The sequence below is a fragment of the Lutjanus erythropterus genome, chromosome 9, assembly GCF_056507025.1.
Source record: "Lutjanus erythropterus isolate fLutEry1 chromosome 9, fLutEry1.hap2, whole genome shotgun sequence".
In the NCBI taxonomy this organism is placed as follows: domain Eukaryota; kingdom Metazoa; phylum Chordata; class Actinopteri; order Lutjaniformes; family Lutjanidae; genus Lutjanus; species Lutjanus erythropterus.
In genome coordinates, this window is record NC_139325.1 from 39,867,272 (window position 1) to 39,894,721 (window position 27,450).

Below are 27,450 nucleotides of genomic sequence, written 5' to 3' on the forward strand. Positions count from 1 at the left end.
AGTTTAAAAGTACTGTGCAAACCAGAGATTATTTATCATCAAGCTCATACTTACCTGGTACCAGGACTTCCATGTGACAGTTTGATTAGAATTTACATGCATTTGTTTAGGAATATGCACCACAAGATGGAAATGAGCTCATAGCTGAAATGAAAATACAACTGAAACATTTTGATATCCTTCAGCGGTGTTAATGCCAAAACAAGTCAACAACTAGTCATCAACTTTCATAAATAATTTCCAAACTCTTTTAGTTTGCCAAAACTGAATCAAGGCTGATTTTCTACAGTTTCACCTGTTGACACTGTCTTTCCATTTGTGCTGGTTTCCGTTTGGTCAAATTTTAACATGCAATTTTGGTCAATGAGCACCTTGTATAATGAAGTTCATTTTTATTTTCAACTTAAGCAATGATCAAGTTAAAATTAAGTCCTCATCATCTACCTACAGCAGTGGGGTTAGTACTCAAGTTCTTCAATTATGGTTAAAGGTTATATTTTTAGAAAAGTAAATGTATAGTAAAATACTTCAGAACAAAAAAATTGCTGCAATCAAAACTTTACTTAAGTTAAAGTGTGTGAGTAAATCAGAACTTAAGTACACTGAGTAATGTACATACTTACTTTCCACATAGAATATATTTTTGTTTGCATCTATGTTAAACATTAAATAATCCTGAAGTTGCAAAAAGGACTCCCGCACTCTTCATCAGGATGAAGGTCTAGTACCAAAATGTTGCAAATAAATGGTATACTGCAAGTTAGACAGTGTGCAGGAGTCTTTTTTCCAACTTTTTTTTCTGCTCGCCTCCCTCCTACACACCTGTCTCATCTAATAAATGTACAAAATCTTCCTTTGTTCTAAAGATTGAGTAATCAGAAATATGAGCAGCCTTCATGGGAATCACTAGCTGCACTTATATGCTTGTCTGCACACACACACACACACACACACACACACACACACACACACACACACACACACACACATATCCTTTTCATCACTTACCAGTAGAGGTCATTGTTCTCCTGCTGCACCTCCTGTGAACTCAGTCAGGGTGGTGGCTGCACCTTTAGGTCCTCAGGTCACAGTGTGGAGAGTTTCAGCAGCAGAAACACTGAATCTGCAGCAACCTCAGAAAACAGCTGGTTATATAAGAAAAAATTATACGGCAACAAGACCAGAGTGAGCAGAGGAACAACAGACAATATGCAACTGGATCATAATAACAGAAAACAGAGCTTTAATAGAGTTATCTTGAGAGGGAAATTCAATTATATAGAAATTTTAATGCTGATGCTATAGTTTTATCTTCAGATGGACAGATTGACAAAATGCAAGTTGAACATTTCATTTCATTTTACCGTAATCATTGTTGAAGTGCCGATAATCAAGTTTGTTGATTTCCATTAAGGCTTTTCCCTGGAGGTTCGGTTTTGTTGTGGTGAAAAGGCCTCTGATTCAGCATTTAGGAAGTCAGAAGAGTCTGCGGCTGCATCAGCAGGGTGGTGGCACATTTTATTCCCACAGTCGTTCATCACAAACTGCCTCAAAGGACGTCACAGAGGAAAAAACTTAAATGTGATCCGAGTAATTTAACATCAAGTGCAGAACAAAATGATCCAAAATACAACAAAATAAAGCATAAGCCCCACCCACCTGTATGTCAGCCAGTAATGCATCAGTACAAACCGTCATCTCAAAACTATTTGTTGTCCAAAACTTGCTTCCATCATGATAAATAACACCATGTATTAATCAGCTGTAGTTGTTTTCTGTTTTGCAGAGAAAATTTGAAATTTTGCAGTTCACCTTTGTTTAAAATAGTTTTTAAAGTCCTTATCTGCCTTCTGAGAGGTTGAATTTGAAATTACACGTAGTAATTTAATCAGCTGTCACTGCAAGGCTGTCGTGCATAAATTCATGATTTTCACATGACACTTGATTTTCTGTGTGGAAACTTTAGCTTCATTTTTGTTCGAATTAGTCATGGTTGTGGTTGTTAATTTGCACAGAGAAGGAATAATTAACAAAACTAAACAAAAAGACCGTAAACAAATTTGGGTATGAAAAACAAGAAGTATTATTTTTATACATAATTAAAAATAAAGTATTTCCAATATTTATGTAGGCTGCAGCAGTGGAAATATTCCCAAATTAGGAATAGGCGACACTTTGGCTGATATTTGATTAAAAAATATATATATTAAATGCTCTGCACACCTACACAGGTGTTTTCAGTTATTCTGTGTGATCAAACATCTGGTTAGGCTGAAACTGAGTAAAGCACGCTGGAAATCATGCGAGGCATGTGTGCTACTAACAAAAATAAAGGTGTAATTTCTTGTGAACAGGTGCAGAACAGCCAGCGGAGGGGAAGGTGTCAGTCAAACACAGTCACACCCACACAGTCTGTCTACAGAAGAGGTTTCAATCAGGAGGAATAAATGAAAACACCTGGAGGTGAACTGTTGGTGTAAATGAAACCCTACAGCTGATACTGCCTTTAAACATAAACAGCACAGCTCCGATATATATAACATATAATATTAAATTGTTTTCTCAATAATGTTGTGATGAGAAACGTAACCGCTGGCTGGATTCTGTTCAGAGTGTTTGAGTGAATGAAGCTACAGTTATGAACCGCAGGGAGACAGTCGGGGTGGACGGTGGACTCTCTGACACCAGAGTCCGACTCACATCATGATTCTTATTTGTGATTTAGGCAACGAAAGCACTTTTGTTAACCCTCCACTGCCCACATTATGGATTTTCACAGAAAAACAAAAGCAAAAAACAACCCAAACATTTTGTTTTTGGAAGACTGATAATCAATCAATGATCAAAATTGTCATTGTTACTTTTTTTAAAAGAGGAATTTGCATTTTCAAGTTTCAAGATAATAAATACAGCCACACAATACAGAATAATCAAAAGGACAGTCAGGATGGTGTGACGATAAACTGAAGGGATCACTGGTGATTCAGCGACTCAGTCAAAAATCCAAAACGTGCCAAAAGAGGCTCTGATTTCTGTCTAATGTCCTCATCCTTCAGAGGTCTGAATAATAATACTGATGATTAACTGAAAGATTTATTTTTGTTTCAGTGGCATCTTTTCTTCCAAAAAACCAGACATGATTGAATAATTACTCTGGCTACAACAACAACTGTGCTGTAAGGCTATTAAACCAAGGAAAATCATTTCAGGTTATTAAAGGTCCAGTGTGTAATGTTTACAGGGATTTATTAAAAAAAAAACATGTAAAAAAGAAATGGATTATAATATTCATAAATATGTTTTCATTAGTGTCACCTGAAAATAAGAATTAGTGTGTTTTTGTTACTTTTGAGCTTTTTATATCGACAGAGGGCGCAGGTCCTCGTCTATCGAGTCCACCATGTTGAAATAACTAATTTTGACCGGTGCATATCACTAAGAATATTTAATTGAAGGGTTCTTTAAAGAAAAACTTTAAATACAATCAATTGAATCAAAAAAAACAAACAGGGTTAGTTGCATGTAACAAGCCAATCACAGTGACCCTGTACAAACAACCGTCATCCAGGTTCTATGTGTCTCTTGGTGTCTTTCTTAGCTCTGAGTCAGACAGTAGAACAGACGATGGTTTGCTAGTTAGTTGTAACCTTGACGTTCCACTTCAAGCCCAACAAAATGTTAGCGCATGTTTGGCGCATCATTTGGTGGGAGGGGCTTAGCAGAGTGACAGGCAGAAGGTTTTGCAGCATGCGTGTTCAAATTGCCTACTGCAGCTTTAAATGTGCAAAAGAGTGAAATTTATCTCACCACCCACTCAGACCATGCAGTCACTAGGTATTACAAGAAGATATCATACATCAAGGTCAGATATTTTGGCAGAAAACATTTTTGCAACTTGCCAGATACATTAATTAGCAATGTTTCCTCATTATGTTGATGGAAAAAGTAATGTGGGAGACATTATTGAACATTTCCTCCAAAATTTCCCTTTAAACATAATTTCTAGGACACAAGTTTCTCGCAAGGTGGCACAAGTCTGGCAGCAGGACTGTTTACGGCATTCTCACGTGTCATGACAGGGACAGTTGTTGGCGGTAATGTACCTTCAGACGGGTATGCCTGAAAGAAAAGAGCGGCAAGAAATTGTTGATAGAGAGCAGGAGGCATCTCAGCCGACCCAAACGGATGAACTCATGTGAAGCTTTTGTTTTTATTTGACTGAAATTTGAAAGAAAAGAAATAATCAAATCAATAATCAAACGTGATGAAGCTATACTCAGATTATTTTAAACCATTTATTTACAGAGCAATTATTGTATCGTGATCTGGACTCTTACCGTGATACAAATCTACCATATATATTAATATAAATATATTATATAACGTGATAGAGGATTTTGGCCGTGTTGTCCAGCCCTTCACTTTGGTATAACTGTGTGGTGATGCTCAGCAGAAATCAAACTGATGTTTCTGAGTCTGAATTAAGTGTTAATGAGATTCACCAGCCCCGACACATTGACTTAACATTAGTCAGAAAACAGGCCGCTCCCCCGTACAGTAACTGAGCGGAATAAACGCTCTGGGAATCATCCAGAAACTCTCAGGAACCTAAAGAGAGAAGGAAGCCGTAAAATCATAAAAGGTTGACTTCACTCTTCTGAATGATTTGCCTTATTGGAACAGCATGTTGAAGCCGGACCATCAGAGGGACGCCGGAGTGATGCAATATGGCCCGAGCTCTTCCACAGCCATTGGACTGAGCCTGCAAACGTTACGAGCCCGAGTGCTGCGGATCAGGAAGTTTAGCGTGCGGGGTGGGTTTGGTTGGATGGTAGGTGGGCGGCCGGTCCAATTGAACAAATAAAAATCGCTAATGGCCCCGTTCACAAATCGAGAAGTCTGGCGTTGCTCCCCGCCTGGCACCCGCTCCCACCCGCTGGAAGATGGCGGAGGAGGGGTGTGAAGGGGGCGAAATGAAGGAAGGCGTTTACAAATTTAGTCTGGGAGGAAACGGGCTTTGCGCTGTGGCCGGCTGGAGCCGGTGCCGCTTTTGGTTTTGGCGGTTGTACCGGGTCCAGATCTAAATGGAGGCTTTAGTGCGGCGACCCCGAGCCGTTTGAGGTGTGGTCTGACTCGGTGCGAGGCCCTGCACAGCATCACACACGTCTACTCAGGCTCCAATGCCTTCAAGCTGGAGGCGGAGGGGAGCCATCACACCAGGCAGCTCCAACCGCCCCCCATTATAGATGATGATCTCACCCCGGCTGTCCGCGGCCATTACAGGCACACAGAGTGGCCACCTAAGAGCTGCGCCGCTCACTCGATGTGCTAAATGACTCTGTTAGAGCACGAAATCAGACTGAAAAGACACAAAAACATCATCAGTGTCACAGGAGAGCTCTTACATCACCGAAATATCAACTTTTTAGAGACAAAACTGGTTTGTTTTTGGCTCCATATCCATATTAGCTATGAATTTATTAGCTGAATATTAATCAAAAGCGGTCATCTGTTTTTCTCCATCCAAAGCAGCCAGATGATCCTTTAATTTAGTAGTAAATTAATAAAATTTGTCCTGCATGATTTCCCATGATAGCAGTAATATTCCAAAATAAATGAAACATTATTTCAAGCTAAAATGGCAGCTCTTAAACAACTCACCGAAGAAAAGAGCGATGGGAATAGAGACTAAAATAATGTTTTCTATACAAAAAGTAAAAAGTTAAGGAAAAACAATATTTTATCAACTTATTTTTTATTCTTTTGCAAACAGCAAATAGTTGAGTCTCATTTAACCTGCAGAAGAGCAGTTATCTAACTTTTGGCAATTATTATTTAATATGTTCTCCAAAACTACTGATAAATCATAGAGCCAAGCAAGACTCTCTTGTTTTATTTGGTGTGGTGATACAAAATCCTATTTTGACTAATAATAAATGAAGTATTTTGTCTTTTGCTCATGGCCAGACAATAATAGTGTCCACAGGGTCCAAACTGGCTCACTGGATGACAAGTGTAAAAACACTGAAGAGTCATTATTTCAGACTAGAGTGTAGTCCTCTGAGAAAAGTAATTAAAGTTATTGAACATTGTGCAAAATATCATCAATCAGCAGCTTCAGTAGAGAATAATCAGTATCAGACTCCTGTGTTGCTGAGTGACATCAAAACCTTTGATTTGTAAATAGTTTGAAAGGCAGGAGACGACTTAACCTTCTTCTTCATGAGCTTCAGTTTTAGTTGATGTTGTGTGGTGAAGCAGCGTCTCTACACAGGAGAGGAAACATCTGAAATGTGTAGAAAATTAAAAGAATTTCTAGATCTTGACAAGCCGTCTGAATAAAAGTTGTTGTTCAGTTTCAAATTACATAACTGTTTTGTAGATCTGTACATTGTAATGCAGATGTTATTACAGTAAATCAAAGATTTTGCACTTCTTTATGTTAAAAAAGAAACATTTTGGAGGTGTTGTTGTTTATTTATTTATTATGTGATAATAATTTTACTGACCCTTCCCACCTGAGATCAAATCAGGCTGTATGAGGCCAATGAGCTAATATGAGTTCGACACCCCTGGATTAGATGGAAAGATTGTAATCCTCCAACACTTGTGTAATAGATGGGGATTTATTGCATTTTATTCAGCTGGAGAAAAGTTGGTATATTTTAAAGGGCTCAGCTTATTTTCTTTCCATATAGATTATGTTTTATATCGCACAGAGACGTCATTATCTGTATCTGTATTTAGACAGAAGAACAGAAGTGGGCGTGGCTCATACAGAAGTCACGTTAAAGTTTTAATTTCTAACCGACTATTCACTGTCTGTGCAGCTGTTTTGCCTTCAAAGCATCAGGTTGATTTAATATTGGCAAATTTTAAATATATTATGAAATATATTTTTACATCCTCATACTGTTCTTTTCATCTCTTTTTTATTTTTATTTTTAACTTAACTAAGTTTATGAACTGAACTCCACCACCACCCCTTTAACTAGGAAACACTGAACAATATGAAACTAAAAGATAATTGCAAGATTCTGTTTTGCATTAACTGTAAGAAATAAAAAAAAAATCCTTCACTTAAAAGGGAAAAATCTTAAATTGCAATGATGATGCATTCATGTACCTTAATGTGTTAATCTCACTGCAGTTCACAGTACTAGAATACTATACGTATCTATTAATATTATAACATTTGATTAAAATTAAGCACTTGTGTAAAAATGTACTTGGATAAAAGTAAAAAAGTAGTACGCTGAATGCTACTGTGTTACATTATTTTTTTGTGAATAATACTGAGCAACTTTGGACAGAAAACATTCCTTTTCATTATTTGTGTTTTCCTGAATTATGTTTTTGTATTCAGGTCTGAATGTTATAATGGGGGGGGGGGGGGGGGGGGGGGGGGGATTCCTATCAGTCAGAATGTGTCTTTTCAGTGAATTGTCAAAGTTTTAAGCAACAATTAAGATAAAGAACTGTTTAAAAATGCAGAGGAGTAAATATACAAATGTTCTTCATCTCAGGCTGCATGATGTGAGTTAAAAACTAACAGATGCATTCAAAGCTGTCAACATTTTCCTTTATGATTTCATGCTGTCACTCCCTGCTGCAGAAGGCTGCTGTTCTCCTCATGTAATCGAGCTGTAAATGGAGACAACATTTACTGTCTCACTTCGTCATATATCACTGACGTCCCGCCATCGTCCGTATGGACAATATTCCTGACAACTGCTGTAAATCTGCGGCTGAAGTCTGAAAGGAAACGGGCGGCGACGACAGTTTCCCTCGCCGCCCGCAGATGTTCATCTCAACACTGAGACACTGTCACTGTCCCGGCTCTGTTATTAGTCGTGGGATCAAACCGAGGAAACACGTCATTTTTCTCTGAGAGCTGATGCGCTCGGCCTGATACTCCAGTATGGTCACATTATGAAGAATCACACTTTCAAAAAAGTTTGTCCTAGTTAATCAATCAAGTGGTGAATCTACCTAAAACTCTTGAACGTTGTTGGTGAAATTCTTATTTCTTGTTTTGGTAAAATGTGATTTACAGAAATAACTTTGTCCTCTACTTCTCGGAACTGATCTTTAGATGATATCCTGTAAAACTTCATTCCAACTTTCATGCCAGAAATTGTTTTATAAGAGCAGATATCAGGTTTTTCAGAAGGTGGAAATATAATGTATGAAGAGAGTGAAAAAATTCCATAAAGGTGAGAAATCTCTGCATGTAAAAGTTTTGGTGAATGCCAGTATCCTGCAGCTTTATTTACCAGAACAACTTTTGTTATTACAAAAAGTCTAATTTAGGACACGCTGGCTTTACTGCTGCTACAAAACACATCAATTCTAATCTTACTGTGCTTGGCTTCATGCTTTATACATCAGGAGAGGCTCACTGAGTGTTATATGCCCTGAAATGTTTCCATATTAGCTGGTGAATAAAAAAAAAAAAGAGGAAAACGTCTAATAATAATTACACACACACTGGGTCTTTTTAAACGCTCAGATTATAGTCTGAGCTACATCAAAGCTTCGTGCAATAAAGCATATAACACATCAGGGGCTGGTAAATTTAGGAAAGTGAGTGCAGAGAGATTGGCAAAGAAAACGAAAAGCTAAAAGGACGAAATTTTATCACGCAGTTCAATCCAAGACTGACAAATATTATGTTATCATACTTTTGCAATTATGTATCGTCTGAAAAATGTTCCAATTATAATCAATACGGCTTCTGCAAAATCCATATTATTACATTTAACCTTCAGATTTAGCATTTATAAAAACAAACAAACATTTGATAAATGGATTATAGCACACTAATTAATTTGTGCACAGGTATTTAGTTTGCTTTGGGGAAAAAAAATGTTGCAATGCTAATTTTTCATTTGCGAACACCCAATGAAGCTTAATATGTAGCATAAAGTCATCATTTAGTACTATTTTATCTCAAGCAACACCTCTATTCAAAAACAACATTACAAATTTTCATCTTAGACATTTATTATGCTATTATCTACTATTTTATTCACATATTCCACTACTTTTGTGTACTTTGCTAAATCCAAACAGGCACCGAAACAATTCACCCACATGAGTAAAGTCACAAAAGATTTGAAAAATTAATCAGTCTTACACTTTTCAGCTTTAGCTTTTCTTTACACAATGCTCCTTAACAAATGGGTTCCTCATTATACAGAAATGTTGATATAAAACAAATAAATAACATGTTATATGCAAATACCTTTAAAAGGTAAATTTAAGAAGATATATAAAAATTGAGAAAATGCCCTCAATATTCTTCAACTTTTACAATTATGAGGAAATAAATGATATTATAACAACTGTGTTCTCCTACATTGTTATGATATTGGGTACCGCTTTAGTTTTAATTCTTGACAAATAAAAAAATATATATGGGTATTTAAAGTAAAGCGTTACTGTTCAGGAGATTTTAAGGACTCTTGTGACACTTTAACACCGAGGCCGCGCTTCTTTTCTGCGGTGGTATCTTTTGTTTAAAGCCAGCTGTATTACATGTCTGCAAAAACCAAAAACTTTATCCAGGAGCTAAGGTTGCTTATTTTCCAATTTCAAAAAACCAAACCCAAAGCGTGACTGTGCAAACTTTAATTTCATGTGAGAAAAGTACTAAAGTGGTGGTTGTATGTTTGGTTTGGTGACAGCGACACCGAGCTGTGTTCGCTGTAATCTGTCCCTCCTGCGTGACTGACAGCCACAGGTTGAGCAGCAGGTCTATACCTTCACTCTTCTGTCTGCTGCAGAGAAAACCTGCTGTCTCGACCTCGCCGTCCTGCGAGCGGCGTCCAGATCGTCAGACCCCACTCACCGTTACAACCTCCTCACCTCTTTTTATTCCCCTCTTCGTTTCACATGTCATCACGTAAAAGGTTCGACAAATATGTTCCTTTGGAGGCCGGCGCAGGTAGTTTTAGAATTGTGTCACTGATGGTTTGTGCCAAAATCTTCAAATGAGACTGAGATTTTAATGTCCAAATAAAAAGTTTCCAGTTGGATTTTATTCATTTCAGACTGGAAAAGCATCTGAAACAGCATTTACACCATCATGGGACACTAAAACTCCTCACTGAATCCAAACTCTAGACATTTATTTTGGGGTTAGCAGCTCTTAAAGGAACCACTTATAGTCAGTGGGAGGAAAGACATACAACGATACAAAACTGTAAAAGATTGTAAAGGAATTTAATGGAATCAACTAATCTTTTCACATGAACTTAACATATATATATATATATATATATACAAGTTTTATTTATTCAAGTTAATTCAACTTAAAATTTCTAGGATTTACTTTCAGAACTTATAATCATAAGTTCTACTAACTTGACTTGAAATGATGAGTTGAATGAATTTACTGTGCAGAGTCGAATCAGCTCATTAAATTAAGACATCATCAGCATATTAGCAGACTTCCCAGCATGCATTGTGTGAGACTTAAAACTCTCCTTCTGTTTTATAGTTTGAAGAAAACATGTATGATGAAAACCTGCTGTGCCTCTTTAATTAAAAGACACCTTCACACTTAAAATTTAATCGATTTAAGCTCTTTGTCTTGAGAAAATGTAATTTGTTTGGAATGTTTGTGAGTATGACGGACAATTTTATTTAACTTTTTTTTTTCAGCTGAGTTTGAGTATTGCAAAATTACCATTAACTTTACATTTTAAGGCAGCCTGAACACTAACTTTTTTAAGTTAGAACAAATATTTTATTTATCGTGCACAAAAATAAAAAAAGAACATTCTCAAATTAGATGAAATAAAATTTGAATTGGTGTCTGTAACGCAGAGCCTCAGTCCTAACTGAAGTGGACAACGTGGTATTTTCACAATAAAAGTCCAGTATTGGCCTGATATATATAAGTGTAACCCAGTTTGACACATACACACACACACACACACACACACACACACACACACACACACACACACACACACACACGCACTTATTCACACTGTGGGAGATTTTGCCTCATATAGCCCACGAGGGGCAACAACTAGGATTGACTGAAAACACCCACGCCACAGGCCGGAGACCAGCGACAGGATTGGAAACACGTGTGAATTAATACCTGCTCAAGGCCCTGAGCAAATATATCGCCTCGGCTAACCTGCTAATAGCCTTAATTTGTAAGGTAAACAGTAGAAGAGTTTGACACTCACTCACCTAAGGTGCCTTTCCTCTGCTGCGCTGCCTCTGCTGCCTTCGGAGGCTTTGGAGGGACTGCTGGGGAGGGGGGGCAGCGACAGCGGCAAAGTTACAGCCTGCCTCCGCCATGCTATCTGTTAAAGTAATTTTCTCTCAAAGAGGAATTAATTTCCTTTCTCAGGCGGCCCACAGCGCCTGTGGCACAGCCTGTGTCGTCCACCCCGGATCCCCAGAGCGAGGAGTTACTGTGACTGATCTGTGAGACCTGTCTGAGCCATGAAAACTCTGAAACTACTAAAAATTTCTACTCTGTTTGATATGTTATTTCATTTAAATCTGAACTTTACACACAATTTATACCATAAGCATCTGACAGAGACAGTTGCATTGTTGGATTGAAATTTAGAAATCTGAAGGAAGTTAATGTGTGTGAGGTGATTGTTTATCTTTAAATTTAATATGATGCATGAAATATATGTGTACATTATCTTAATTATTCTAATTGCATAGACTTAAAACAGAGTTTTATAATTTCCCATTAAATCAGTACCATGCACTTACAAATCAGGATTATTTTTCATGCTTTAAGTCTCTTACTGTTTGTATCAGAAGTTGTATGAATGAGTTTGAGGGAAAATAAATGTCTTGAATCTGTTTTAGTTTTAATATTTATTTATAAGCTGCTGTATTTGGTGTAGCTCATTATAATAAATAATAAGTGAGAATAAGAGAAGCAATTGCGTCTTTCTTTCACTCGCAGGATTTTACCAGCTTTTATTCCTCCTTCACTTCTACAAAATGACACATTTATGGCTGAAATGATTTAATGGCACACTCATGTGAGCGCTGACAGTGTGTGATATGAGTGTTTGATGTATTTTAAGGTCGCAGGTGATATTAATGAAATATTTCATCTTATACAAACTCATAAATCAGTTTCCAGGAAATTTATTTCTGGTTACTCTCGACGCAGTGAGTCACAGATATTATTTTCTGCAAGTACTTATTATAAATAATGATTTTAAAAAGTCACAGGTTCAGTTTAATTAAATAATACAGTACCACCTAACGATAAGACCAGCCTTATAAATCATTTATAAATTGTATGCAATTAGGTTATGAATTAGGTTATACTCATTAATTAGATGGTACAACACACTGGATCAAAAATGACAACAGTACCTTGTTGCTTGCCAAATAGTGAGCCCCCATATATCTGTATTGTTACAACTAATATTTCATTGTTCACTTGCTTATTTTATTACCATTTTACACTAATAAAGCGCCCTTTTAACAATTATAAATTGTGGTATATCGTTAGTAAGATTAAAAAAGAAATAAGCAGTAACTGTATCTTGCCAAATAGTGAGTCCACATCAGTGTATAAAAACTGTGATAGAACTTTTTATAATTGTTTATGACTGATGCTTACAAACTAATTAATAACCTAATTATAAACCATTCAGAAATCATTTGTAAGGGTAGTCTTATTGTAAGGTGGTACCAATAATACTATGATGAATATTGATACAGTAATTAATATTGATTTTAAAGCCAACAAATGTGGTATTTGGGGCGCTTTTGTAATAAAAACAAATAAAAGTTGTAATTTGAACTTCATGACCTCACATCGAAGGTCAAACTTGCATCAGTATTACTGTGTTTATTGGTCTGATGATGTGAGGTGTTTCATTTTAAAATAAGATAAGCATCATGTTAAAAACACGCCTACAAAATGATTGGTTGCACTGAAATCAAAATGCAGAGTGGTTGTTTTTAAGGGTACATTTAACCCTTATATCAGACTGGATATGTTTGCATTGCACTGAATACTTTTTAGTTTCAGATTAATATTTTGGAATAAAACTTTGCATATTCCTTTACAAGTAGTGGAGAGTCGAAGGCGCAGTGACTGACTGGAGCTCTTAACGTCACAGGATTGCTACGATACACAACTAGACAAAACGAAGGGCAAAGGAAACCCAAGCAACAAGCGTCTGTGCCTTCTTCCACAAGACTAACAGTATTTTAAAGGGTCAAAACCAACAAAGGCAGGGTGACACGCTCAGTTAACCCCTGACACCTCGCCCCCCCTGCCCCTCCACACCTCCTCTAATACCCACGAGCCCCTCTCCCCCTGCCCCACCCATGAACCATTAAGGCAGTTTTCTTGCAGGAAAGAAAAAGATGGCCACCGGAGGTCAGATCCAAGTCCAAAATAAATTGCCCTCTTTCCTGAGGCTCAGCCATTTTAATAGTACAGATTTATTGTGCTGTGCTTTTTGGAGGGTGATCATATGTATGTGGTCAGTAGCGTGTATGCAGTCTGTGACCCAGCCTCCCTCTCACGTTACACCCTATTTATAACATCCCCTCTGCCGGCTCCCCTCGTTCTGCAGTTCTTAGGAACCTCCTTCTGCTCCCAGCCTCGAGCTCCAGTCCCCTGTTCCTCCTGACATATGAGAGGCTCTGCTGCAGCTTATCCTGGGCTAACTGTTTATCCTGTACAGCCTGGCAACTGGCCGCACGCTCCGGATTATCACAGGACACCCATTTCAAAACACACTTTACTTTCTGCTCTGACTGTTCCAGAGTTGAGTTTTTTAACTTAAGGAAAAAGTTTTGGGATAGTCGAGGGGGAAAAGAGAAGCATCTTGGATATGTGCTTGTGATTTTTTTTTGTTTTGTTTTTGCTTTATTTAGTAACTTTATCCTTTTTGACTTGCCCTTCTCGCCTTTCCTGGAGGGCTGTGTGTGTGTGTGTGTTTGCACGCCATGGATCACACACTGTTCGGCTGCCTGCGGAGCCCCCACGCCCCGGCGCAGGCCCTGCATCCCGCCTTCACCCAGTCTCCCCTGACTCTGCATGGACGCTCGGACCACGTCTCCTACCCAGACCTGGCCTCTTCATCCTCCTCCTCCTCCACCTCCTCACCCTCGCCCTGCATCATCTCCAGCTACCCCGTGGACGACGGCCTGTTTCCCGGGCAGCACCACCACCACCACCCCCACCGCGGCCACCTGCCCTCCCAGCAGCATCACCACCCGCCTCAGCACCACGCATCCTGGCACATCCCACAGATGCCGTCACCCGGCGGCAACACGCGCCACAACCTCTGCCACCCGCACTCCCACTCATCCCATGACAACGGGCCCTCACCTCCAGACCTGGGCCACCCTGGTGGGCCAAGTATGTGCGCCAGCACCCCCAGTCTGGGCAGTGGCAGCACCCCAACGGGGGCCTCTTGTGTTCCTGCAGACTTTGGCAGACAGACTCTGTCACCTGCTGAGGCCGAGAAGAGGAACAGCAAGAGGAAAAGTGACAGTTCAGGTAAGAGAAGCTGAGATCAGAGATTTTACTTTTAAACTGGAGCAACTCTAACAGCAGAGATTTTATTCCTCAGATATTACACAAATATTATGAATAAATAAGCTGTTCGTGACACTTTGCACGACTTAACTTCTCTTTGTTCTGTCTTATTGTTAAACATCATCATATAAATATCCGCTTTTTAAGAAATTCCAAGCAGAGCTCAAGAATAACACAAACATCTGTGTGTGTCATTATAAATCTTTCAACACATAACTGTGGGGCTTTTTTGCAGCTCTGAAAAACAAAAAAACTGTCTGAAAAGTAGTTTGTAGGTGTCGGCTGAAGTGTGGAGCAGAGGCCACATCGGAGCTGTGTGGTCACATCTGACTGTGTTTTGTTTAAAAATCACATCTGGTTTGTTGCGACACTCTTCAGAGGGCAGAAAATGAGGCACACAGTAAAGAATTAATGTCATGGATTGTAAAAGACTACACCGGCGCCTCGCGCCACACTAAACACCCCGACAGACTTTCAGCCTTTTTTCTTGTTTAAATCCTGTAGTTAAAATAAATCACAGTCAGGTTTACTGAAATAAGATGTAATGATTCAAGTATCTTGATTTATTTTTAGCTCTCTTTTTACAAGGACTATAAATTATTCTAAAACCACGAATAAACTCTTATCATGCCATTATTACTTGCTGCTCTGAAAGACTTAGATTAAATACAGATAAATACAGATTTGTTAAATGGATATTTATTCATATATATATATATATATATACTGTTATATTCATCTGTATGTTCTGTGCAGTCAAGTGCATCAGTGCTGTGAGATTCAAGGTTTTTTATTTTTTTTTTAACCTTAAAGCAGGTTCAGGTGTTTTGACCTCACTCTTAAAAATCACTGGCCTGTGTGCAAAGTTTCAGAAGATATAAATAGAAATTATGAAGCTGTTTTTTTAAGGCGTTACATTGTCCTGAAATAGGGACACAGTCCTTGGATTACCTGTAAATTAAATTTGAATACACAAATAAAAATAATTTAAAAAAATAACCACTTCTTTGCACATTCATGGAGAAATCCTCTTTTAGGACTGCACTGTAAGACCTCCCTGATGACCTGCAGGACATTTCCAACCTGCAGTCAGTCACCACAATAATCAATCACAGCATGACAAACTGCTGGGTCGGGTCGCGGGAGTTCTCGCAGGGAACGTGATATTAGCGAGAGCTCTAGGTTTTCCAGGGAAAGTGTGCTCGTCGCTCTCTCTGTCCATTTGAGGATCGTGGGCCGTCAGCACCGGTCCTGCAGCCTTTTAAAGGCCTCTTTCTGTATGCGCAGCATATCGCCTGCACTTGACCACGGGCTGATATTCTGGCGCATGATCGGTTTTCGCTCGGGATGCTGGTGGTCACCTCAGAGAGCGGCTGGTGCCTCTAACAGACCGGCTGCAGCAGTTTAAAACTCAAGTGTGCAAAACGTAACAGGATTCCTGACTGTGTAACTGCACAGGAAACATGTGTTTGTAATAATTTAGGTTATAATAACAAACATAAGAAAGAGCAGGTAAAATTAACACCTCTCACTAATTTAACTGAAAAATTAAAGATTCATGCAGCAGGATTTGACAAAATTAGAGCATTTTGAGTGCCTAAACTTCTTAATTTTCAGTTTTATTCTTTTTTTGTGCTAAATGTCCTACTATCCTCATACAAAGGGTTCTAAGAACATATTTAATCCCTCAAATTCAACGCACCACCTCTTATTTCCTTTCCTCCTTTGTCAAATCATTTGGAAACCGAGCCTCGGTCTCTAAATCCCAGTTCCCCTGTAACAATAGTGCCTGCACACTCATTACATGTGTTGCGCATTCTCTCCACGCTAACACCAATCACGCTGATTATTGGGCCTAACTGGGTTGCTGACTCAATCAGCTGTCTAAATATTACACTGCTGCCAGTTGCATGAGATAGAGCCCTGATTAGGTTTCACCATCTGGACCAGAAACCCGAATTTAGACACAGAAATAACAACAAAACCTGAGAGCTCATTTCCATGCTAAGTCTACAAATATGAAGCATCTCGACTTCTCTGTGTCTAACACTTGGTTGTGATTGTTTCCTCAAGGAAGGCCGCAGGGTGGGCTAATGAGATGAGCCAGCTCCTTGGTATTCTGGGTGTCTGGTTTCTGCGGGACCTGCTCATTTTTTGTGGCCGAGCTGGAGAGTTTTAGCCGACACTATAGAGTGTCGCGTTGGTGCACTTTGCTGAGTGTCTGGGTTATATTTGCATAGACGAGTGCTGTCATGGGAGTGGTCGTTCTTTAAAAAAGTTACTAGATTTTCTGTGTGGAACAATAAAAGGTGCTTGAAGTCTTATTTTGTTGTGTTGTAAAAAGGAGGAGTGAGTTGTCTGAAAGCCTCTCGCTGGAAGACTTTTTCCTCACTGCGCAAAACACCCCAGAATCTGGAGATGTCTTTTTAGTATTTTTGCAAGAATCTGGATCATATCTGGAGATTTTTTGATGTGTTTTTATACCTGGTCAAATACTACGCCAGACTTTTCCTCATATAGTATTCTGTGTCCAAAATGTTGCATGCACATTAAATAAAATATCCAGATATGCCCTCACGCCATATGTTCAAATATGTGCGCTCAGTATTTGGTTTTGTCACTGAAGCGTGTGTGTGGCCCTCAAAATACAACATCAGTCATATGGGAAAAATATCTTAAATGCAGAATCAGTTGAATATGTCCATCTCGGGTTGGTAAAGGGTCTCAAGCGCAGCAAAATAATGAAATAATGAAGAAAGTACGGGCAGAGTGCAGCATCTCCTGCAGACAGCCAGCACCACACAGTTCTCGTTCGTTATGAGTGATGATTGAAATGGATTTTGTTTACATCAGTCTTTTTGTAGGAAGATGTTGGACATTATGCCTTTAACTCCACATTCTGATAGTGTCAAAGTGGTCCCAATCGGGACATCAGATATGCCTCAGATTTGATCTTCCGCTGCCGTGAGTCTATCATGGATTTCATCATGACATATCTGGGCAGAACCGTCTCTAGACTCTGGGGTATTTTAAAACACTGCACCAACACATGTGGTGGTGCATTTGATGTCACGCTTGCAATATTTTACTCAAGAAAAAAATCACAACTTACACAGAAGGAAAACGACTAACATGCATTTTTCCATCACAAGAAAAAAAAAATAATCAGCGAATAAACACCTTTGCAGTCCATACGTAAAGAATAAGACATTATTTTTGAGAGGGTCCCTCCTGCACTGAGCTCAGTTCATTTGGGAGCCCTAAACGACGTGCCCTGTCTGGGTGCGTGTATTTTTCTCATATTATTCCTCCTTTTTTGTGGAGAGATGAAAGTTACGGCGGGGACCTAATTGCTGTGGTGTAGTGGCTGTGTCATAAAAGCCTGCCGCTCGTTTTAACTCCAGGCCTGCTGGTCTGCACCAGCTGGCTGTGTTATTCTTTTATTTCTCTTTTACACAATGTCTGTGTTTACCAGAGAGAAAGAGCGGATAAATACGACTGAAGGCCCGCTTCAATCAGCCACACACTGTTTGGAGCGCTCGGGTTGAAATTACAGGGACGGAACGGCAAGGTCAAGGGGGAGCCGGACACAGGCTGCGGGTCAAGCAATGATCTGTTTCATTTCATAAACTTCATGTGGGAATTCTTGCAGTTTATATATCTGTTTGTCCTTGGCTCTAAAATGGTGCAAGTGCCATTCAAATATAACTTTTGTAGAGCAGTTTCAGTTTCCACCTCGTCCTCTCTTCAGCATCTCAAGGGAGTTATTTTGTCCTGAAAAAACACTCGCTTAATTAGAAGGAAGATCCTCTTTCTGACAGAAAAACAGACCTGACGGGTCCCTCCGGGTGGAGGTCTTACGTGAAGAGAGAGCCGCCGCTTTGACGTGGCTTCAGACTTCGCACCATTTGTGAGTCTGGCTCCGAGCTGCAGGACTATTTACAGTTTGGCTTGACGCAGGCCTGCTGGATTAACACACACGACAGAACAGGACCGCAGATGAATTAGCATGCAATCACTGCAGCCTTCGACTGCACTGCACAACTGAAGCGTGTCCAACAGAGAAACCACAAAGGCTGCACACAATAGGAAAGTTTTGGAGGGCAAATTAGTTGTACGTGTTTTCTTCGGAAAGTTTGTGGAAATACCAAAACAAAAAGTATTTTTCCGGGGTGATGAGCTGAAGTGGAGATGACATGTGCAGGGGGATTTTTGTTTTTAATATTTTTCATATGTATAGCCCACATTTTTCTTAAGGAATGTCATAATATGTTGCAAGCGTTTGCCTTTTATTTGGTGCTCACATTTTATTTTATTTTATTTTAGTTTGTGTTATTTTCTCTGAAGGCCAAACACATCATTACCCCCGCCACTCTATCTATGACTTCATCAGGTAGGGCTGTCAAGATATCAGATTTTCACTATACAATTGTCATGACCAAAATAATTCACTTTAATGATATTATTGTGATTATATATATGCAAAATTTGAGGGAAAAATAATGCTCTCAGTCAAATTCAGCTTTAACTTCATTTAATGTGCCCTTTGGCTCTTTTTTTGGCAAATGAATTAAACTCAAAACACAAGTGTCCGGAGATGGAGAGTCTGTAACCAGAACTGTAACTCATTTAAGAGCAAACAGTATGTTTAAGAGGTGTTGAATTACTTACACGATATAATCAAATGTGTATTATTAACTATAGCTGCACGGGACAGTTTGACAGAGGTTGCAATTGAGATATGAGTCACAGTTAGTGAGAATGATAATTTTTGCATCACCAGTTTCATTTTCATTAAAAAAAGCTAAACAATCATGTTTTTTACATCTGGTGAAGAAGATCTCAAGGCGTCTCATCTCTGCAGCACTACAGTTCTTCATTATATTGCTGTTTTTGTCACATATTTTTCCTTTAGCAAAAATGCTGCTCATACTTCAATTAATTGTGCAGCCCTATTAAGTTTTATTTATTTTTTAAATATCAAGTTAATTGTCAATACAATACAGTATATTGTAACGTCCCTATTATCAGGTTTTATGTTATGAATCTTTGACCGTTGTCTATAATTTCTCAGTTTTTACAAATTTTACTTTAGAATTGCGGGAAATTTATTGTTTTACCAGCATTCTGAAATCTGCAAAGAAAACGTGAATCAACAGATACAAGTCTGAAAAAGGGGGAAAAAAAACATTGTGATCAGGACACATAAGAAACTAGAAAATATACTTTTTAGAGCTGCAACTAACAGTTATTTGGAATTAATGTGTCAATTATTTTCTCGATTAATCAATTTGTTGTTTGGTCACTGAAACGTCAGAAAATGTTGAACAACGGCGATCAATGTTTCCCAAAATCCAAGACGTCATCCTCAAATGTCTTGTTTTGTCCACGACCCAAATATATTCTGTTTTATTTCATAAAGAAGAAGCAATATTCACATTTAAGAAGCGGCAACTAGAATCTTTTTACTTTTTTCTTTAAAAAAAAAAAAATACTCAAACCAATTTAATAATTGGCATAAATTGATCATAATCACTGTGGCTCTCTATATTTTATGCATCCTGCAAAACTGCTTTGTTTTCCATATTTGAAAGAAATAAGGTTGTAGCAGCAGTTTCCTTTTAGACAAATTAAGCCCATGTTGGCAGTATATGAGAACCAGTCTGCAGCTGCCACAGTCAGACACACATGTGCAGCCGCCCGTGAGTCCTTCCAGCCACTTAAAGTGTTCATAAACAATGACTGAACAATAAAGTGTGATTGACAGCTCCCATTGTTTCTCTTACCTTTCTTCCCCTGCTGACTTGCACCTGCCACCTAACATTGGCTTTATTTTATTTTTTTTTTGTTGTTGTTGCATATAAATCTGCGCTGAGTAAAACAGAAACCTGTGTGGTGTCTGGTTTCAGAGTCCCAGGACGGGAATTACAAGTCAGACGTGAGCAGCAAACCCAGGAAGGAGAGGACGGCGTTCACTAAGGAGCAGATCCGAGAGCTGGAGGCCGAGTTCGCCCACCACAACTACCTAACCAGACTAAGGCGCTACGAGATCGCCGTCAACCTCGACCTCACTGAAAGACAAGTACGTTCCCACCCACCGCAGCTTGTTTCCCCCTGGGTTCAGACATTATTGAACCCCCCCATTAGCACATTAATGCCATGTTGTGAAAACAGACTCGGCCTCGGGACGACGAGGAGGCTTTTCGGCTCGCTACTGTGTTTTTGTAACTCCGGTGCGAGGGCTATTGTGCTCCAGATGTGGATGTGTGACGGGACTATCATATTCCAGATGTTCTTGTCTATTCTTTCAAGCGGGCCACGGTCGAGGCAGGGAGACGGGTTGAAGGAAGTGCTGTCTAGCAAGTCACTTCCTCTCCTCCACTACCTCGGCAAGCACAAATTGGTCTCTGAGCGTGGGCCGCTCGCTGTAAAACGCAGACACATGAAATAAATAACAGGAGACAAATGGTTGGGGGAAGGAAACGTCGTACAGCCTGTTGTTGTCTGACACCCGTTTGGAAGCTATAAGTCACACTTAGTTGACACCTTGCCAGTGATACTTTGCAGTGTGAGAATGAATGTAAAGAACAGACTGGAGGGAGGAACTAGTAAAGATTTTCAGATGATGCCTCAGATGCACATCACACCATAAGATCTTCAGACTCTTAAAATGTATGTCTTATGTCATGCTAAACTATAAAATATAATGATGGAATAAGCCAAGTACAGCTCTGATTCCAATAAAGTTGGAACACTGTGTTAGGGATGTTCTCTGTCGATTAAACAGACATTAAAAATTGCACTAGTTGTCTAGTCTAAAAACACACTGGTAAACAATGCCATATTAGTTTGCCCCATGTGGCTAACGTTAGCAGTGCGAGCACAAGCAGCCAGCTCTTGTTGCAGGTTAACGTCCACGTGCCTGTGCTGAATTTGGCAGCGCATTGCTTCAGTCAAGTGGTTTTAAGCCAGTTTATTCCAACACAACCAACAAACAAGCCATTTCCATTTCTAGATCAAAATGCCAAACTATGCTGCTTAAACGAGACGTCATCTTTATCCTATACTGGTTTACATCTGGGCAATACAAGGAACAGATAACCGGGGTTTCACATTAATAAAATATTAATATTAGTTTAACCAACTTGTATTTCTGGTGCTGACTAGTGAGGGAAGCAACATTTAATCGACTAGGTGGCTAATTTCACATATCCCTATGCCGTGTAAAATGTAAAATAAAAGAGAATGTATTAAATTCAGAATGAGCGTATATTTACAATAAATAATTCAATCTATCAGTATGAACATTAAACATCTTTCTCTGTCTCTTTAGTGAGTTCAACTGAACGTAGGTTGAAAAGGATTTACAAATCACTTCAATTCTGTTTTTATTTACATTTTACGCAGCATTCAGACTTTTTTGGAATCAGGGTTGTACATGCAGAACGACGAAATTTGATGATGAACCTATACAAACCTTCTAAAGGAGGACAATTATTCTAGTAGCCCTTTTTCACTGTGGACTGGTCCTCATCCCATTTGGTACCTGTGCACTGCTTTTTATTGTGCATACTGGTTCAATGACCCAGCTCACTGGACACACACTTTTTCTGCAATCACGTTAAAATGCCAGCCATGAGAAAGATATACAAGTCTAAGTATTATCTCTGAAACTGAGACTGTTTTCGTCATTTAGTCAACCAGTCATGTGGGGCTTCAACTAACAATTATTTAATTGCCAATTAATCTGTTGATTATTTTCTCAGTTGCTTTGTCAGAAAAAGGTTGAAAATGTTGATCAGTATTCCCCAAAGCCCAAGATTATTTCTTAAAATGGCTATTTTTGCCAACAACCCACAAATATTCAGCTTACCGTCACAGAGGACTAAAGAAACCAGAAAATATTCACATTTGAGAAGCTGAAATCAGGGATTTTTTACTTTTTTTTCTCAAAAGCAGTTGCTGATTAATTTAATGGTTGACTAATTGATTAAACTACTGTCGTTATTTGTTCCCCAGTAGACCATTGATCCATTCTGCCTTGGTTGAGAACGTCAGTAATGTTTTCAGGGTCTGTGGTTCAATTCCCACTTGGGCCAACCACTCTAAAAATGTCCAGTATGTACCCACAGCGCTGCATAAGACTTCTGATAAAAGTGTCCATCTAAGGAAATCAGCCTCTCCCAGTGAATAAAAATGTCTGCAGTTTTGTGTTAAAGGCCTCTCAAAGTAATGTGAGTAGTAAAGCTGCACAGCCACATTTAGGTTCTTACTACTCAATCTGAAAGCAACTGGAAACTGTGACTTGAAAAGTGATGAATGTATCATAAATGGTGTGAGAAACCCTCTGTTTTTGCTTCATAATACAGAGGTGTAAAAAACTTTGAGGGAATACCTCTAAATACCACCACGTCAGGCTCAAACCTCCCATTCAGCTCCTCAGGGCCACCAGGCACACAGTTTGCCATTGTAATTCCATTTCAGCTTTCTCCCAGACTGTTGCAATTAATCTTTTTGTGGCTCGAAGCGGCATAAAATGTGCATGAAATTTCTTCAGCTCATGCAGCACAAGTTGTGTGTGACCTCAGTTTTGTCAGGGAAAATATACAGCAGGAGATAGTGAGGTAAATATTGGCAATACAAGCAGCTGGCCAAGGCGCTTGATTTATGCTGCGTGAGCTGTTTGAAGAAACGTGATGGATGTTTTATGTCTTTGCAGGCTGTGAAACCTGGAATATTTTCAAAGATGGCAGAGGTGGAGCATGGATGTATAATTAAAACCTGGATACAGTGTCGACGCTCAGCCTCGCTTCCAATTTTTTCCCGTGGCCGCTTGCGGTATTTCAGTGAAAAATTCCCCAAAAAGCATTTTCCCTATAGACCACCATTATAAAAGAGATGTCTGTAAAACTGTTGAACTGCAAAAAAACAGGTCAATTATGACTATGACTATGAAGAAAAGCCATTTAAAATTGTCATCGCAAAGTAAAGTCTGGTCAAGCGGGAACTCTATTCAGCGGTTCTGCATACCCCGAAAGCAAAACCTGGAAGCTAGAAACATTTTTGGCTTACACGCCAAACGAGCAATTCTTATTGGACTGAATAGGCGCCTCTTGCATCTGGTATCCTGTTCTTAATACGTCCATGGTGCAAACCAGCTTCCTCATTGAATTGTTCCTTGCTTGAATCGGAAATGGTTGGACTAAATAGGCGCCTTCTTTGTGTCTGGTATCGAGATCTGCAACTCGTCCATGTTTTTGAGTTTACACCCAGAATGGAAAGGAAAAAAAAACAGAATTAAAATTTTCCCAGTGATTAAACTTCTGGAACAAAACTAAGCTAAATCTGGTTGAAAAGCAAACTCTCTAAATGCTTGGTTCAATAGAAACTGAGGACAATCTCCCAGCTTTTGCTGCTAAAACTGAGTGGAAACAATTAGAGAGTTTAAAAAAAACCTCCAATGACGAACCAGTCTAAAGTCTTCGGGGCAGCTCTTCATACTGGGGAGGTGACATCATGTGAGCAGAATGGGGACAGAGCATCGTTTCTGGTGAGGCGTGTTCTTGAAAAAATGTAAGCGGTGTAAGCTGGTTAACGGCTGCTCTTCGGCTGCGTTCAAGCATCTACCTTGCAGTTAGAAATCCCCAGATGATCAGCAGGCAGTGAGATCTGATTGTCTGGCATCACAAGAATAGCTGAAAAGTTAATATTTGGACCTATAAGTTACATATAACTATTGTGTCAACAGCATTAAAATGGTTATTTCTGTATAAAGTAGACAGTAAAAATGCGTGCAATGTAATGCAGTTAAAACAACTGCTGTGAATAACCTTAACATCACCTTTCAACCAAGCTTAGCCCAGTTTGAATCCAGATGTTCTGACTTGCAAACCAAATAACACCAATTGAGTCTCTCCTCTTTAAAGCAAAGTGCATTTTTTGTTATGTTTCATTATTTAGATGTTATTTATAGTAGACATTGTATCAATTTCATGATATGAGACTAGAAAAGTGATGCAATTTTCTAAACTTACCAGACTCTTCTAGCTTTTCTATTATTTGCTTTTGCCTACTCAGTCATTATACCCGCATTACTGATGATTACTTATCAAAAATCTCATTGTGTCCATATTTTGTGAAAGCATAAATAGTCTTCCCTACAATATTATTGCGATATCAGTGTTAAAGAGGTTGTGATCTTTTATTTTGTCCATATAAACCAGCCTAAATTCACAATATGTTTTTTCAGAGAAAATGTGTATATTGAGATATGTATTGTATATTGCGACATTGCCTAAAAATATATTAGCGCCTAGTCCTACTCCATGGATGCTTAAACCAGCTGTAAACTCTGCAGTTCTTCTAACCTGTTAGAGGCTGAAATGGATGTTAAGGTCAGAAGTAGGCAGCGTCACTACAGGTTTAATGTTAAGCAGCACAGGTATAGTGCTGGTGAGTCTGAATAGTGTGTACATGTATGCCTTGACATGCCTTCACTTGTCTGGTTGGACATCAGAGCCTGGTATATTTAAGTGATCCTCTGCTGGACTCTCCTGCTCTCAGAAAAGGCCCTGAGGCTTGTAAAGAATCCGAGGTTATACTCAGCACAGCGTACGCCCCTGACGTTTAAGACAAACGTTTGTGCTGTCAACTAACTTCCTGACCATGTGACCACCCGGTCCCCTCGGAATGACACTCCCCAAAAATAAACCCACCCCGCCCTGCGTGACAGGAGCGAGCCTCCCCCTCTTCCTCCCCTCCCCCCCTCCCCTCAGGCGCATGTGTCGACACTCAGAGGGCCTCTGCTCTTACTTGACGTGTAAACCGTTTTAAGCAACAGCTTAATCATCAATCTGAGAGACGTAAATACGGTCGAAGCTGTTGAGTCAGGGAAAAACAGGTAGACGCCAAGTGGCAGATGGAACACTCCATCCACACATAATTGCTGCTGTAGGAAAAGCTGCCAAACTTTTAGAGAAAGTTGCTGTCAGGCTGCAAGGCTTCCTAATTGCTTTTTGATTATTTTTGTGACTGTTTGCTCTCTCCCTAAGAGCAGAGAATTTGACACTCTGTCTGTTTCTCCCTGTAGGTGAAGGTGTGGTTCCAGAACAGGAGGATGAAGTGGAAAAGAGTGAAAGGCGGCCAGCAGGGGGCAGCGGCTCGAGAGAAAGAACTGGTGAATGTGAAAAAGGGGACGTTGCTGCCGTCAGAGTTCTCTGGCATCGCGGCGCTCCACCATTCGACGGACTCCTTAGCCAACGAGGACAGTCACGACAGCGACCAGAGCTCCGAGCACGCTCACTTATGATGCACACGGATCCGTCACCACCCCCCTCCCCCCCTCGGAGTACAGGCCCTGCCTCTGCCTCAGGACCGTCCTTAGAAGGACTGCTGTTTGCTGATTCGCCATCGTCATACAACGATGCTAAATAAGTGTACAAATGTACAGAGGAATGACGTGTGTTACGTAATGCAGTCATCATGCAGGCAAAATGGAAATTTCAAGAAGTGAGCACATAAAGGAGGATGTTGTTGACATATTTCAAAGTGCCATTGGTTAAAAATTTCCATGATAAATGGCAAAAAAAGAGAAAAGTATAAGATAAAAATTTGAATATGATGTTTTGGCTACACAGATTCGCTGAATTTTGGAAATCCTATTTAGTCAAACTGTTGTAAACATTCCATGTTGTGTGCCTTAAGAGAAGCAGGCTGAGGCTTTGATTTGCACTGTTGAACATACAGTCTGCACTTCAGTCAGTTTATACTGTACAAAATGTAAATTACGATGTAATTGAGTTATTGATCAAATCACGAGCCAGGAAATCTAATTTGCCTAGCTAATATAAATGATCTGTAAATAATTCTCAGTATTGTCTTACCTTAACAATAATTTTATACCCACACTATTCAGCTCACGCAGTAATAAACACTGACAGCTCTTTAGTCAACACTTTTCTGCCTGGAGATGACGTTTTGTAAACAAACTGAAACCTGAAATAAGTATTTTATTAAATCCTTTCAGGGAGAGTTGCAGATTGAATAAAATTTAACCAGTGGTAAAAAGAATCCCACATCATTGAATAATGTTTTTTTTTTTTCATTCTATGCAGCCGTCTGTTCATACGAATCCAGGCTGAAGCACGGGGTGTTTCATGAAATGAAGCTGCGATGAATTAAACATCGCAGAGAGTACAGAAAGCTGGTGATGGGGGTGCATGCTAAATTCACCTTTGCCTCGGGGCAGGGTCAGGACTTCTGCCAAGACTCGGAGAGGGAACCCGCAAAGGATCGGATTCTGTTACAAAATCCAGTTGAAAATAATTTCATGACTTGATCTCGTCTTTCACCACATTGTGATTGTGCATTCTAATTTGCTGAAGAGAAACCTCACACAGCCTGTGAGGCTTTAGTCTTTTTTTCTTTCCTCCCAAAGCAGGCCACAGGGTGCAAATGGGCACTGCAAAGTATTCACAAATATGGAAGACGCTGGGATTTAATAATCTAACATGCACAGTTTGAGACCAGTTACCACAGACTATAAATTAACTCATCTAAAACATATACTCACCTCCAAATATGATCCTCCAACTTCACCTGCAGGAGCCAAATGCTGTCTGACTCCTGACTCTTGACTGTTCCTTCAATATGTGCTTTAAAAGAAAAACAATATGTGTATTTCTTTTAACAACATCGACATACCCTCCTCAAACTTAATATCAAAAGTATAAACAGCGGGTGTAGAAAAGACAAAAGCAGATCACTGATCAATGGCAACATTGCTCTGTTCTATTTATTATCTATTAATTTAATGTTAAAGTCTAGAAACAATTGCCGTATCATCATGTGATCATGTGTAGTCCCCTATAACTAGGTTAAAAAAGGTT

General features: G+C 39.4%; 1 protein-coding gene across 1 annotated transcript; it reads left to right on the forward strand.

The window, feature by feature from the left end:
- Window positions 1-13,572: 13,572 nt before the first annotated feature.
- On the forward strand, window positions 13,573-26,650 carry meox2a (mesenchyme homeobox 2a). Its single transcript, XM_084727586.1, has 3 exons — window positions 13,573-14,524; window positions 20,473-20,645; window positions 25,653-26,650. Exons 1-3 carry the CDS (start codon window positions 13,969-13,971, stop codon window positions 25,869-25,871), a joined length of 948 nt encoding a protein of 315 aa, XP_084583712.1. The 5' UTR covers window positions 13,573-13,968; the 3' UTR covers window positions 25,872-26,650.
- The last annotated feature ends 800 nt before the right edge of the window (window positions 26,651-27,450 follow it).

Bases quoted from the DNA above. Each gene is read 5' to 3' on its own strand.
- meox2a (XM_084727586.1), top strand. From the start codon at position 13,969: ATGGATCACACACTGTTCGGCTGCCTGCGGAGCCCCCACGCCCCGGCG. The intron at 14,525-20,472 runs GTAAGAGAAGCT...GTCTGGTTTCAG, and splicing joins GAGGAAAAGTGACAGTTCAG to AGTCCCAGGACGGGAATTAC. The intron at 20,646-25,652 runs GTACGTTCCCAC...TTCTCCCTGTAG, and splicing joins TCGACCTCACTGAAAGACAA to GTGAAGGTGTGGTTCCAGAA.